The sequence below is a fragment of the Lissotriton vulgaris genome, chromosome 6 (genome assembly GCF_964263255.1).
Source record: "Lissotriton vulgaris chromosome 6, aLisVul1.2, whole genome shotgun sequence".
Classification (NCBI taxonomy): Eukaryota; Metazoa; Chordata; class Amphibia; order Caudata; family Salamandridae; genus Lissotriton; species Lissotriton vulgaris.
This window is the reverse complement of record NC_141694.1, coordinates 1,387,738,618-1,387,755,063: the sequence shown is the minus strand read 5'-3', so window position 1 is coordinate 1,387,755,063 and position 16,446 is coordinate 1,387,738,618. Positions and strand designations below refer to the sequence as shown.

The following is a 16,446-nucleotide window of genomic DNA, read 5'->3' as shown; positions in this document are numbered from 1 at the left end:
CCAATTTGTTTTTTATTGTTTTTCAAAGAAAGTACTAGAGAGATTACTTGCTTGTAGAAACCCAACTTTGCAGGAAGTTATCGATATTGCGAAAGGGATAGAACAATCGTTAATATCTACAAAATAATTTTCAAATGCTAGTTCAAGTACTAATGCTTTCTCATTAAAGGAGAAAAAGAAATATGAACAAAAACAGTATGAAAAATTTAAAGGTGAAAGAAAAACTGGAGGTAAAAATTATATCTGTTATAGATGTGGTTCACACGAACATCTTGCTGACTTTAAAGGTTGCCCTGCACTAGGGAAAAGATGAATGACATGTAAAAACTGTGGACATCATACAATCTCATGTAGGCCGCAAAAATATTTTCCTAATGACAAAGTAAAAGTAAATGCAATCGATGAATTCGATAAGAAAATGTGCCCAAATATTGTTTTGTCAATAGAGTTAGCCGATGGGAAAATTAAAGGACCATATGGAAATGTTCATATTAGTGAAATTGAATTAAAAGTAATGGCAGATTCAGGTTCACCAATAACAATAATTTCTGACACTACGTACAATGAGAAATGGAGTAAAATAAAATTAAATGAAACAGATGTAAATCCAAAAGCTTTTGGAGAGTATGATATCGATATGGTTGGGTATTTTCTAAGACACACTCTCATTCAAGGGCAGAGTAATCAATACAAAGATTTATGTAGCTGAATGAGGACGCAACCTGGTGGGTTGGAAAAATTTAGCTAAACTTGGCATTATACTAAAACCAGGTGCAACAGAACCAATTGTTCTTGATGATGAATATGTAAACAATGTACAAATATCGAAAAAATATGATATTCTAGATTATGTTACACAACAAAATAAGGATATTTTTAAAGATGAAATTGTTTGTGTTAAGGGATTTGAGCTCAAAATTAAACGCTAAGAAGGTGCCATTCCAGTCTCACATAAAGTAAGAACGATTCCTTTATCTGTGCGGAATGAGTTAAAAAAACTTTTAGATAGATTATGCAAAGAAGGAGTCATAGAGACAACTGATTCTTCAGAGTGGGTTTCAGCAATTGTTGTTGCCAAGAAAAAAAAAACAGGTGACATTAGACTCTGTGCTGACTTAATATCACTTAATAAAACCATAATTGTTAATTGTCATCCTTTGCCAAAGGTACAAGAAATTCTGAAATCTACAGCTGGTTCAAAGTATTTTTCATGAATCGATCTAAAGTTGGCATATCACCAGACCTGTTTGTCTGAGGAGTCTAAAGATTTAACTATGTTTGTAACCCCATTTGGAGCGTATAGCTACATTAGACTACCATACGGGTTAGCTTCTGCATCTAGTGTATTCCAAAAATTAATGGATATACTTTTTGGCAAAATTGATGGAGTAGAAACATTTCAAGATGGCATCCTTGTGCATGCCAAAACTGCACTAGAACATAATGAAATTTTAAATAAGGATTTAACAATTCTGAAAGAAAGGGGCATGACTGTTTCAAAGGATAAATGTAAATTCATGCAAAATAGCATTGAATATTTAGGACATGTCTTGTCATCCGAAGGAATTAAATGCAAAAATGATTTGATAAAAGCAATCAGAGAGGCACCTAAACCCAGGGATAAAGAAACACTTAAATCATTTATGGGATTAAGGGAATATTATTCCCGTTTTATGTCTGGTTATGCTGATAAGGTTGAGCCTTTGAGAAAATTGTTACACAAAGGAGTGAAATATGAATGGGGAAATGAACAAGACATAGCTTTTGAAAAAACTAAAAAGTCTATTGTTGAAGCACCCACATTCCATCCTTTTGATTCTACTCTCAGAAATATTGTAACAGTGGACGCAAGTGCATATTTAGAAGACTCAGTAATTCAGAAAAATGCTACAACACCATTGAGCGCGAAACACTTGCTTGCGTATGGGCTGTGGAAAAGTTAAAGTAATTTTTATAGGGAAAATAATTTGAAATTATAACAGATCATATGCCCCTAATATATATGATGGACGATGTGGTTGTGGAAATGGAAAAGCAAGTTCTAGACTAGTCAGGTTACTTTCAAAATTACAGGAATTGAACTTTAAAATACGACACATTAAAGGTGGTTTACATCTTAAGGCAGATTGTTTGTACCGTTTACCCATTCTTAAGAGTGATGAGGATAGTCTAGAGGACACAGAATGTGTGGTTGCACATATTGATGCCACTGTCATGTGTGAAGGATCAATCACAGAAAGAGAATGGTTAGAAACTCAAGAAAAAGATGTTATTATGAAGCAGGTTTTTGAGTCCCTCACTAAAAAATGGACTCCAATGAGAAATGTAACTACTGAAATGAAAAGTTTTCAACAAGTAAGTGACGAATTAACCATAGAGAATGGTTTCCTTAAAAGACATGATCTTTTCATACCACAATTAAAACTACGCAAAAAACTAATACTTCTTGCACACAAGGGGCACCCTGGCAGCACTACCACCAAAAAAGTTTTGCAAAGTTATTATTGGTACCAGGAATAAACAATGATGTCAACATTCACATTCACCAGTGTTAACAATGTTTAAAAGCTGATAAACACTGCAAAATTAGCAAAAACGAAATGCAGGTCGTCGAAATACCCGATGGATCGTGGGTGAAAGTTGCAATCGATTTCTCTGGACCATTTAATCTTTTACAAAGCAATTGCAAATATTTGGTTGTATTAACTGAATATTACTCTAAATGGGTCCATTATGAGTTTGTACAAAATATTACAACAGAAGTTGTGATTGAAGTTTTAAAAAGAATATTCGCTACAGAGAGTCAACCAAAGATTCTGGTATATGATAATGGAACGCTACTGGTTTCTAAAAAATTACTGATTTCTTACAAATTCTAGGAATAAAACAGGAAGAAACTCCTCTTTATAGCCTTTCTTCTAATGGGCAGGTAGAAAGAGTGAATAGGTTTTTAAAAGGAGGTGTTCAATTAGCAATAGCATCGCATTTATCTGTGCAAGTTTACATAAGAGAAAAAGTAAGCAGTTACAACAGCACCACTAAAGAAGTAACAAAACTCACCCCATTTTACTTAATGAAAGGAAGAACATGCTATAACGCCTTAACACCAAAATGTAATAATTGGTTTAGTAAGAATACCAAAACAGAAGTGATAAATGATAAAATAAATAAGGTGCAAGAAAAAATTGTGCCTAAGCAAAAACTTACTAAAATGTATAGTGATAAGAGTAACAAAGCAAAATTGAAAATATTCAAAAAAGGGGACTGAGTAATTATAAAGAAACCCTATAAAATTCTAGAGGAGAATCCACTTTCACTGCTCCTTATTGTGTAAAAGATGTTTCTCAAGGCGCTGTCTTTTTGAGCCAAAGAGGATGGTGGAGCAAAAATGATATTGTTAAATTAAAAGATGGTCAAGAAAAAATCATATTGAAAGAAAGGTCTGAAGTTAATGAAAATTTAAATGACAGTATGTTAGACTGTGAAGGTTATTCTACAAGAAATTGTAGTTTTAATGCTTGCCATGATACCTTAAGTAACTCTGTAAGTTTAGAAAGTACATTTGTACCTATTGAAAATAGTGATTGTACTTTAAGCGAAAGTGACGTTCAAGCAAATGAAGAAAATATTTTGCAGAAAGAATCTAGTATTGAGCATGATACTGTAAATGAGAATCTTGAATCTGAAAACGACAAGTGTGAGGATCATTCTAATTTCAGACCTAGAGTAGTCAGGATCCCCAAGCGTTATGAAAATGTTGCATTGTTTTAATTTGTGTCTTCTTCAAAGTAAAACAGGGAGATGTTGTACATATTTATGTATATATAATTTTTGTTTCTTCTATTTCTATTAGTATTTTTTCTTTCTTTAGATTCTTTTCCTTTTATGCTGTTATCCAATTACCTAATGTCATGATGTGTCATCATGGAACGATGTCATGCAATGTTGTTCATTCGACCTGTCTCCTTTCACCTGATCTGACCTGTTACCTTATGCCTGCATGTGGGCCTTTATGTTAATATTTATTTTTGAAAGAAATATTTGTATTTCATTAAGAACTCGTCTTTCGTCATTCCGCAACAATTGTGTATTGTGCCAGTTCTGGAAAGATTAGATTGGTCCCTAAATTGACACAGACATTGCCATCTTCTTTTGATAGATTTCTGGTGGAATTTCAAAAATCTGCTACATTTTTGTAAATAATTCTAGGTAGCAGACACCAGATATATAGTGGATCCAATGACATTCAAACCAAGAGACGGAGTGGTAGTCACCTATTTCTACACTTCGAAATATACACGTATTCAAGGTCATGAAACTTAACCCACATGAGCGAGTCAAACATCTCAAGATGATATGAAATTTATACTGCTGTTGATACTGAGCTTCAGAAATGACTGAGTACCAAAATAATGCCACCTCTTGATGTAGAAAAAGCACTTTACATAGTTGAATGGAACTACCTATTCAGGACTATGGGAAGACTATCCTTCCAGTGCTTCACAGCGATGTGCAGCGTTTTACAAAATGTCAACACAGATACATAAAATTCATAGGTGATGATAGAGAAACATAACATAAAGCATGGCTTCCCCAATGATGAAAAGGGCAACGCAGTTACAATGATCCATGTTCCGATGTGGAGCACCCATAAGTTGAAGATCCATCAATGTATAAATAAATGAACAGAAAGTCGCTTTCTCCCCCATTTGTGATTTGCAATGATTGACAGGTCCCACAATCTACATCAGGATCCTCTGCACAGACAGAAATTTTCAGGGGCATGACGGTCCCAACTGGTTTGCTCAAGTCTGGAATTCAATACTGCAAAGTAAAGAAAGTTGAAAGACCATATACAATTAAAATCCATTTACCTTGACATGATCGAGATCCGGCTAGTTGGTATCCATCAGGGCACACACACGTAAATCTTCCTGGTTCGTTGACACACTGATATTGGCACAGGTAACCAGAGAGACTACATTCATCGATATCTGCAAACCACGAAAATGTGCAACTGTTACTGAGATATAATTAGTCAAAGCGTGCTACTTTTCACTTGCTGTACATTCCTTTTTTCAATGGTCATCAAGGAATGGGCAGATTGGTTGCGCTCCTTTCACTAACTGGAGTGAGTGGGTACCTGTTCAGTGTCTCTGCAAGATATCAATCATTTCCGGGACTGTTATTCTGATACCAGTAGCTGTAGTGATTTACAGCTTATCCACTTGTTTTGTAAAGTAAATCGAAACCATATTACCTGCAGTATGATTTGCTACATTTGTAACATAAGTATCAGTTTGATTCAAATAATGAAACAACAGATAAAAACGACCATACTTTTTAAACATTTGCTTGTCATCACATCAAAACTGGATTTGTAATTTTGCCTACAAATCTACAACACTGGTTTTATCAGTGGTGTAGCAAGGGGGGATGGTCCACCCCGGGTGTCACTAGTTTTGGGGGCGGAGGCCTCCCCCGCTCTTACCTGTGTCAGTGCGGGGCAGCTGTCGCAGGAATTACCAGCAACCTCCCAGCCCCCTTACATGTGGTCGCCGGGTGCCAAACGCAGAGACCACCACAGGCTGCACAACGGCTACCTATGCCACTGGGTTTTATCCTTCCAAAATCTTACTGTGCCCTTGTTTGATGGATGGAAATGTGAACCAGTTGGGTATTTTCACTGATGAAGGTATGGCATGATTTGTTGCAACTATGTAAGGCCCCAATTATCAAAATGGGTGGGCCTATGTAAATGGTGTATGCCATTTGCCCTGCTGAAGCCATGGTTGATGCTGCATAAAGGCGTGCAAGGCATGCAAAAGAAAGAATATGCATGATGGTATCCCTTTGCCTCGGGAAGGTGATATGAATGTCAACCAGCGATGAGTTGACATATGATTAGTGTGCCCCAGGATGGTGCAAGAAGATTCCCATGATCCATAGGATACCACACATTAAGGGGTTGGAGTCACAGACTTCTTCTGCTGTGGATAGGTAGTGTACTCCTTCGTAATTCTGGAGGGGAGACCACATGATGACAGAATAGCAGTGTAGCCAGGAACACCCTTGAAAGAAGTGTGCCTACAGAACCTACACTATGACAATTCGTGGGTCACAGGATCACTCTTTGATGGTTGGGGAGTCATAATATTCACAATAACAGAGTAGCCAGTGACAGAATTCTGCAGGCCTCCTCGCACAAGCACACACAGAGATTAAATGCAGCTGAGTAGGAGATGACCAAGAAGGTATGTGATACCTGCGCAAAGAGAAAATTGGTGAGGAGTGCCTTTTTGTACAGGCTTGTGAGGGTCAAGCATATCTGCGTTTTTAAAATTTAAACTATTGTAAATTTGTTCTCGAAATTAATTGTCAAATCTACATATATCTTTTATTTTACTTTTTATTTTATTTTATTTCATTAAAATAAATAGTGAAACATATATTTTAAGTCCTAACACTGTGGAATGTATTCTCAAAACAATAATACTTTGAAACACCAAGATGCCGATGCAACTCTACCTCACACACGACTGATATACATGGCCGATACAACCAAAATATTCCAAAGATTGGCTAAGTGTGTGTCACCTATGCAGTTTTAACATGAATACATTTATCTACCACATGGACATTTGTACACATTCCACCCATGCACTTGTCAACAGAGCATTGCCCAGTTTATTCAGCATTTACTATCACTGTGGACATTATTATCAATCTTAACAATTCTATTGTAAATAACAATACACTGAGAGAAATTGACAAATTCTACAAAACAAATATCACTGTAAATATGACATCTAATGCCTGTTTTAACTTCAATCTACTCTGTTTGAAACTCTAGCCCATATAAGACATTCCAAACCTAGCTAATTGCTTTTTCGCTATATGGTCTGCTTTGAGGGAAGCTAGGTATTATTTGGGAGAGGGACGGCGGGTTGAAACAGTGACATTCCCCAGCTTTCTGCCAACTGGTGCCATGCTCCTAAAGTACACCCCATGAATCCATAACTAATAACATGGAAGAAACAATTCTGCTTTTAGTGGACAGGAGGAAACTACTTCCCTTTCAGGTGAGGCACATTTTAAAGACCATGAAATCAAAAGAGCACATAAGGCCTGATTATGACTTTGGCGTTGCAGGAGCGGGCGGCACTCCATGGTCCTGCTACCACACAGCCAAAGTCGACCGCCGGCTACATGCTAGATTACAAGTTGTGATCCGGCTGGCTGTCCTGTGGTGGCTGGCCCATGGCACTGGCTTTCCAAATGCTCATAGGAGATCCTTAGAAAGGCTGTGCTGTGGGTCAGCCACAGAGCGTTCCAGACTAGAAAGTCCATGCCATTCTGGAACTGGGGGTGCATGCAGACATGGGGGCACAACAAGTGCACCCCCTGCGTACACCCCTATGCATGGGGCACAAGTTTATGACTGCCAGCATTTTTTATGGAGGAAGAACCTACATGACATTACTGGTGGTTATGAAACTTGTAATATGCCTGGCGGTGCCTCAGAGGCACTGCCAGCTTATTGTGAGCCACTGACTGCCGTGGAACTGCCAGGGAACTTGGTTCCCTGGCAGTTGTAGCGGCACAATAGCGATTCTACTGCCAAAGTTGCATTCCGGCAGTTGAACCGCCGGTGCGATGGTTGATAGACCGCCACTTCACACCTCTGTGAGCCTGGCAGTCCTCAGACCGCCAAACTAGTAATCAGCCCTAAGTGTGTTTGATAATCTTCAAAGCAAGTTCAAAGTTGGGTATTCTGGCACTAAGGGATTGAAGCAGGAATTGAAGGTCTTTAGTCACTAATGCCCACATGCATCAAGCATTTTTGGAGTCGCAAGCGGTGCGATTCCTTAAAATCGGCCGTTTGCGATTCCAAAAATGCTTTTTGAGATGCATCATTTGTTTTTGTTGAAAATCGCTAATTTTGCGATTTTCTAAAATGTGATTGCATTTAAGGAATCGCAATTTTGCGATTCCTTAAATGCAATGCATCATTCTTAAAAAATTTGCGATTTTACAAATTGCAAGTGCGAAATTGTTTAAAAATGCACAAAAATGCATTTTTTAAACTGTTAAGTTACAGACACACATGTCCTTAGAACATGTGTGTATGTAACTTATAGGTAAAAGTGCATTTCATGGGTGCAGGGGGGGGTCATTTGGACCCCCCTCTCCACCCTTGAAATGCTTTGTTGAATTGCGATTTCAAATTGCGAATTCGCAATTCCCATTCATTCCTATGGGAATTTCAGCCCATAGGAATGAATGGGAATTGCGAATTCGCAATTTGAAAATTGCATTTTTTATTCGATTCGGTAAAAATAGCAATTTTTACCGAATTGAAAAAAAAAAGCAAAAATATTCATGCATAGGCTTTTGCGATTTCTAATTTGCGAATTGCTATTTTTCGCAAATTAGAAATCGCAAAAGCCCATATTGATGCATGTGGGCACAAGTGAATAGCCATGTTTTCTACTGTGCCCAAATGGGTAGATGATTAGGAATGTTTCTGATGTTATAAGGCACAGAGAATGCCAGAGTTTTTCTGAAAAAATGAGAAAAATCTGCCTCCAGGCAAGCTTCAGAAGATTCTAGGATGCTTTACAAGCTAAAGAAGATCTTAGAGCCCGAGAGAATTGATAAGGGAACAATCTTGTTCCTAAGGTAAATGAGCCCTAAGTTGTAAAAAGCCCAATGGACAAAAAAGACCTTAAAAGGAGATACGCTGTTGAGTAGGCAGGCAAGGAAGGGTGCCACAGTGACTGGAGATGGGGGGACAAGGGGACAGTTTAAGTAGTAGTCTTATTGAAGTATTCTGAGTTATCTGCAGTCTCTGAAGCATTATGAGGGGAGGCTGAAACAGAGAAAATTGCAGTAGTCCAGATGTGATGTAGTAATTGCATGAATAGCAGTTTGCTGTTTTGCTACCAGAAGAAAAGGGATGATTTTGCATATCATTCTGAGAAGAGAGATGAAAATGAAAGATTGCTGTCAAAGATGACTCCCAAATGTTCATCAGTTTTCAAATGGGAAAGCGTGGATTTCATCTCAGAAGGTCACTAAGTGGCAGGCCAGGTGGAAATGTATTTCCCGAAAATAAGGACTTGGGACTTTTCTACATTGAGCTTGAGATAGTTTTATTTCATCCAAGCTACAACGGAGGAAATACAGCTCTTAAAGTTTACTTTTTTTTGTGGCTGCTATATTGTCTGATATGGAGATCCCCGATTTGTATGTCATTAGTGTAAGACAGTGCTGAAACTAAAATATCTGGCTAGAGCAGCTAATGGAAAGGGGCGACCAATCGGTCCCCCCGAACGTATGGCAGAGTACCACGATCCCCCCGGGAAGCCATCTTGGGCGGGAGGCGAGTCTCGGCTGGTATGCCCGAAGCGGCGTAGCCGGGGCACGCCTTTTCCCGCCCTAGAGTGGGTTGGCCTAGACACTGACGCGGCTGGCCACGCCCTTGGGGCAGGCAGGGGCAGGTTTACGCCCGCCCTGAAGACGGATAAAAGGAGGAACAAGACCAGAAAGCATCCTCTTGTTCCTGTGCTCTGAAGCTGCACCTCCTCGCTGCACGTGAGCTCGAGACGGAACGAAGAGCCAATTTTGAGCGTTGTAATCGTTCTTGTTTGTTTTCCAGATACTCTGTTGGAGAATGCCGAAGAAGGCAGGAAAGCGAATGACTACCGACCAGATGCTGCGTGTTCTCATGAAAGAGGTGACCGACCTAAAGAGGCGAATGGATAAAGACGAGGAAGGGGGGCCGAAACGTCCTTTGGGGGGAGCAGCCCCGGGAGGAAAAGGCAAGAGGCCCAGGAGGGGAGCAGCTGGGGGAGATATCCCGGGTCCCAGTGTCCCGCTCGAGGCACCCACTCCCGTGCCGGAGGAAGGGAATCCGATTCCCGTTGTGGTCACCCCCGTGTCCGGGGAAGATATGCCGCCCGAGCTGGCAGCACAATTAGCAGCGTGGTTGGGTAAAGGTAGCGAGGGCGCCACGGCTGTCGACGCGCAGGTCTTGATTAAGCAACTGCGTGAAACACGGGAAGCAGCGAGGGTATCCACGCCGGCTGCGGCCGTGGAGAAGCCACAGGGGACGGTTTCAGTCACAGACACAGCGTCCGGTTCAGGTAAGCGGCCATTGCCGATTGCGAGGGAGGAGTCGGCACCCTCTCGAAGGGAGAAGTTGGGTCAGCATGTCCCTTTAGCTATTAAAGAAAAGATATGAGCAGGGGAGTATGTAAACATCTTCTCGTTGCTTACTGATCATTATGAGATGGAGCATGTTAAAGGTCAGAAGGACCTCATGCATCCGAGTGTTTGGCGCGCAAAGATGGCCGCCTTTAAGGTAAATGAAAACATTGGCAATTGGGGCAAGGCGTGGGGGGTTTTCACATCGATCTTGGGAGAACGAAGGCCCGAATTGCTACCCGAATTGCCGATTTATCAGTCACGGATCATGGGGTACTCTGTATCACACGAGGGTAATCATTGGTTCTGCTATGATAATATTTTCAGAAAAGCAAAAGAACATGATAAAAACTTAACTTGGGATTGTTATGATTCTGTGTCCTGGTCCAAGATGAAGGATACTGGTATGTTGAAATTGCCATTGGTAGGGAGTAACGTGGGCGAATCCTCCCGTCAGTATGCGGGGACGCCCTTTCGATCAGGTACGGGTACCGACAATCACTCGAGGCCTACCGGTAATGCAGGTAAAAAGGGGGTTTGTTGGAACTTTAACAGGGGTAAATGTACTAGGCCCCAGGGGTCGTGCAAATTTAGACACGAATGTAGTGGGTGTGGGCAATCATCCCATCCTGAGTCCACGTGCAGAGCCAAAACGGGTGATAACGGGGGTAGAGGAGGTGCCAAACAGGTCTAACATAGTCCGAGGGGCGCCTTTACCTACCCCGATTGATACCTTGGCTATGATTCCCTGGCTCAGTGAATACCCGGATCGTGCTTCCGCTGGGGTGGTGCGGAACGGATTTTCATATGGTTTCCGCATCCCAGTGGGGGACTTTCAGGGTGTGGAAAAATGCAAAAATCAGATATCGGTCTTGCAGCATACGACCATGGTACAGGCAAAGATCCGGAAGGAGGTTACTCGAGGTCGAGTCGCCGGTCCGTTTAGTGTACCCCCGGTTGCTAACTTTGTTTGTTCGCCTTTGGGAGTGGTCCCCAAGAAGGACCCGGGTGAGTTTCGGCTGATACATAATTTGTCAGCCCCACGTGGTCTGTCTGTAAACGAAGCGATAGACCCGGAAATGTGTTCGGTGCGGTACGCATCCTTCGATGAGGCCGTAGCCATTTTGAATCGCCTGGGGCCCGGTGCGCTGATGGCAAAATCTGATATCGAGTCAGCGTTCCGGTTGCTCCCGGTACATCCAGACGATCAGCGTCTCCTGGGATTCATGTTTCAGGGTCAGTATTACATGGATAGGTGTATGCCGATGGGATGCTCTATATCTTGTGCCTATTTCGAGAAATTCAGTAGTTTCCTACAATGGGTCTTCACTAAGAAGACGGGTTTCCAACATGTGATGCATTATCTCGATGATTTTTTGTTCCTGGGGGCAGCCGGGGATCCGGAATGTGGGCAAGCTTTGGCTGCATTTTGTGTTTTAATGAATCAGTTTGGCGTGCCATTGGCACCAGGTAAGACGGCGGGTCCTTCGACTTGGCTCGAGTTTCTGGGGATCGAGTTAGACTCCGGAGAAGGTTGTTTCCGTTTGCCAGGTGATAAAGTGTTAAAGTTCAGGGCATCCCTGCAAATGTGTATGAGTGAATCTAAGGTTAAGCTGCATCAATTACAGCAGTTAGTGGGACAGTTGAATTTCGCCCTAAGAGTTATACCAATGGCCCGCCCTTTTTCCGGTTCGATCGCTCAAGCCATGGTCGGACTGAAGGAGGGCCATCATCGCACAAGGCTCTCGGCAGAGGTCCGCCAGGACATGCGCATTTGGTTGGCATTTCTGGCGGATTTCAATGGTCGAGTCGTCTGGAACAAACCGGCCGTGTCCTCTGAGGAGCTGGGGCTGTGGACAGATTCGGCAGGGAGCATGGGTTTTGGTGCCATTTTCGGCACTCGATGGTCTGCACAAAAATGGCCGGCATGGTGGCATAACAGTGGACTGACAAGTAACATTGCTTTCCTGGAACTTTTCCCCATTTTGGTGGCCCTGAGAACGTGGCCCGAAGGGTTCAGAGATCACTCTGTGGTATTTTGGTCTGACAATATGACCGTGGTTGAGTGTATCAATAGCCAGGCAGCACGATGCAAATGGATTTTGAGACTGCTTAAGGAAATCGTATTACTGTGTATGCAATTGAATGTGCTATTCAAAGCAAGACATGTCCCGGGGGTAATGAACCAGGCGGCTGATGCCCTTTCTCGTTTTCGTATGCAGGCCTTCTGGGGTTTTCTTCCCACAGCGGACCCGGAGCCAGCACCCTTTCCCGAAGCTCTCTGGTCTCTCGGTGCCCCGAACTTCGTAACCTCGTGGGAGAGAGTTTAGCACCCAGGACGAGGAAGGCATACGAAGGGGCGTTCCGGTCCTATTTAGCCTTTTTAGGGACTGCTAGAGAGGAGCTTTGGGGCCAGGAGGAATGGGTAGTGAACTTTCTGATGTCGTTACATCTGGCAGGGAAATCGGTGGCCACGGCCCAGAGGCATCGGGCTGCCATTTCCTTTGTTGCTAGGGCTCATGGGATCCAGGACCCGACAGCGTCTTTCGTTGTGCAAAAAGCGCTACGTGGGTGGCAACGCCTTGAGGGTCGCAGAGTAGATGAGAGGCGCCCGATAGGTTTGGATAGGTTGGCCCAGTTATTATCCAGACTCCCTACAACATGTTCATCTCAGTTTGAGACAGTGTTATTCCGAGCCGCTTTTACGCTGGCATTTCATGGGGCTATGCGGGTAAGCGAATTAGTGGCGAGGAACAAGCAGGATGTGACGGGAGGACTGTGCGCAGAGCACGTTCAGATCAGAGGGGAGACAATGACTGTCTCGTTTGTGAGGTCCAAGACCGATCAGAGTGGGATGGGTGACTGCATAATTATACGCAGGATTCCCGGGTCGTCCATGTGCCCAGTGAAGTGTTTAGAGGATTATTTAACACGAAGGGTGGCATCATGGGGGGGGACCTTGTTGAGACACGTGAACGCCACCCCACTGACAAGGTTTCAGTTTCAGCGGGTGCTTGCGATGTCGATTACAGCTGCGGGCTTGAACCCGGGCGAGTTTGGGACCCATTCCTTTCGGATAGGGGCTGCTACAGAGGCTACAGCCAGGGGTCTGAATGTGGAACAAGTTAAACGTGTGGGGCGTTGGTCCTCCAATTGTTATAAAAGGTATGTGCGTTTGCACATGTTGTGAAGCTGTAATGATGTACTCACGCTTCTTGTTTTGTTTGGTTTTCAGTTACGCAAGCCTACGAGGCGGGGCGGACTATGCAGTCGACCCAACACCGGGCCAGCGGTCAGACATCACCGGCTGTGAAAAAGGAGGTGTGGGTCGTGGGCCACTCATACGTGAGGCGTGCCGCGGACGTATTCAAGGCAGGTGACATGGTGCACGTGGCTGGGGAATACGGGTACAGTGTGTCCTTCTACGGAAAGGGCGGTCTCTGTATTGACCAGTTTCAATCACTTTTCGAGGGTTTGCTAGGGCGGACGAGGTCACCGCCGTCTGTAGTCATAGTACATCTTGGGGGCAATGATTTGGTCACCATTGGTAGACGACTTCTCCTGGAGGCGATGCTTTCCACTGTAAGTTGGTTAGCGAGGAGAGTTCCAGGGTGCACAATTGCATGGTCCCATATGATCCCACGAAAAGTGTGGCGGGGGGCTTTTTCTGTTTCTGCTGTAAATCATTCTGTGAGAAAAATTAATAACAAAGTGAGTAGGTTGTTCCGTTCCAATGCACTGCATTCTATTTCGCATGGGTGTATTAATGATGACAGTATGTACTTGGAGGATGGTGTTCATTTGTCTCGGGTGGGGAATGAGTTACTCATAGGAGACTTCATAGCTTGGCTGAGGACGTTAAAACATGACCTTTAGGTAGGAGTGTGGTGGGGGGGTCCGGATAGCCGGTCAACTATCCGGACCTGTGGCGGTAAGGTCATGGTCGGTGAGCACTAATTGGAAGATCCCTATGAGTGGGCGTCACCCATTACGGATGGGGGCGCTCGGGGGAGGTGGCCATTGGCCCCTCAACGGGGAGGCGGTCCCTTCTAAGGATGGGTCGCCGAAAGGAAAGGGAAGGCGGTCAAGGCCCCTTCATGGGTAGGAGGGGTTACAGCCCCCTCCTGGGGAATTTCCCGGGGCCAGGACGTCTGCGACGGCAGATGTGGTAAGTTGTGTGGGGTTTGGGGGGGGGTCTACGCTACCTTCTAGATACCTCACACGAGTCCTCGTACGACCTTTAAGTGGCGTCGAGTTTTATTGGGGCCCCCGTCAAGTCAAGGGAAATTGGTAGTTGCACTTGAGGTATGCCTCCGTGCCGGCCCTCACAAGTGAGGGGGATATGTCTGGGTTAGGGATCTTGACACCGGTTACGACCTTGCCGTTGGCCCTTAAACGTTAGGATGTACAATTTCAAAAGTTAAGTAAATGTTGGTAGGATGTTAGTTCGGCTAGGAGAACCTTTGTATTAGAGGATATGTTAAGGTTAGCCAAACATCGCAATGTGGTAATGAAATTGTACATAAGATGAAACTGTTGATTTAATGTTTTAATTTTGTTTCATATTTTAATAAATACGGCCGGGGGGGTCACTCCCTCCCGTCTTCCAAAAACTTCAGAACTGTTTCCGGTTTCCCATCCTTGGGGATTGTGTTGAGAGGGGGTGGCGGGTATCTCAGCCATATGGAAAGGGGCGACCAATCGGTCCCCCCGAACGTATGGCAGAGTACCACGATCCCCCCGGGAAGCCATCTTGGGCGGGAGGCGAGTCTCGGCTGGTATGCCCGAAGCGGCGTAGCCGGGGCACGCCTTTTCCCGCCCTAGAGTGGGTTGGCCTAGACACTGACGCGGCTGGCCACGCCCTTGGGGCAGGCAGGGGCGGGTTTACGCCCGCCCTGAAGACGGATAAAAGGAGGAACAAGACCAGAAAGCATCCTCTTGTTCCTGTGCTCTGAAGCTGCACCTCCTCGCTGCACGTGAGCTCGAGACGGAACGAAGAGCCAATTTTGACCCACCCACCAGCCCCTGAAGACAGCGAGTGGTTTTAAATAAAGTTTGATGGATAAATTCTGATTTTCGTTTACAGGTTGTGGTATTATCGTGGAGATTTTGAGTATGCAATAAAGAATGATTGTTTGTGTTATGTTTTGCAAATAAAGTAATTCTGCTTTAGTGTTCATCAGTGAGCATGCTTTGAATAAAGTTGTTGTTGCTACTGTCTGTTATATTTAGTCTTTAGTTATTTAGTTATCATTGTCGTATTTATTTTGGTCGGGCGGTAAGGTCATGGTCGGTGAGCACTAATTGGAAGATCCCTATGAGTGGGCGTCACCCATTACGGATGGGGGCGCTCGGGGGAGGTGGCCATTGGCCCCTCAACGGGGAGGCGGTCCCTTCTAAGGATGGGTCGCCGAAAGGAAAGGGAAGGCGGTCAAGGCCCCTTCATGGGTAGGAGGGGTTACAGCCCCCTCCTGGGGAATTTCCCGGGGCCAGGACGTCTGCGACGGCAGATGTGGTAAGTTGTGTGGGGTTTGGGGGGGGGTCTACGCTACCTTCTAGATACCTCACACGAGTCCTCGTACGACCTTTAAGTGGCGTCGAGTTTTATTGGGGCCCCCGTCAAGTCAAGGGAAATTGGTAGTTGCACTTGAGGTATGCCTCCGTGCCGGCCCTCACAAGTGAGGGGGATATGTCTGGGTTAGGGATCTTGACACCGGTTACGACCTTGCCGTTGGCCCTTAAACGTTAGGATGTACAATTTCAAAAGTTAAGTAAATGTTGGTAGGATGTTAGTTCGGCTAGGAGAACCTTTGTATTAGAGGATATGTTAAGGTTAGCCAAACATCGCAATGTGGTAATGAAATTGTACATAAGATGAAACTGTTGATTTAATGTTTTAATTTTGTTTCATATTTTAATAAATACGGCCGGGAGGGTCACTCCCTCCCGTCTTCCAAAAACTTCAGAACTGTTTCCGGTTTCCCATCCTTGGGGATTGTGTTGAGAGGGGGTGGCGGGTATCTCAGCCATAGAGGATCATATAAAAGCTGAAATTTGTGGAACCTAATGAAGAGCATTGTGGTACCTCACAGCTGATATCTGTAGGAGAAGAATGGAAAGGATGTAGAGCAACAGATTTCGATCAACATTTTTAATAGGTACCTTGCTGGTGTTATTGCTGATGTTCTATACATGTTCACTTAATTAAGGTCATCAAAGAAATATTTTCTGCCAGCA

General features: G+C 43.8%; 1 protein-coding gene across 1 annotated transcript in view; it reads right to left on the bottom strand.

Annotated features, from left to right (window-relative positions):
* The window catches only part of EFEMP1 (EGF-like fibulin extracellular matrix protein 1), a 582,872-nt gene that overhangs the window by 80,565 nt on the left and 485,861 nt on the right, over positions 1–16,446 (bottom strand). The window contains exon 8 of the mRNA XM_086927496.1: positions 4,875–4,994. Within this exon, the coding sequence (XP_086783622.1) occupies positions 4,875–4,994 (120 nt within the window). The remainder of the gene's footprint in view (positions 1–4,874; positions 4,995–16,446) is intronic.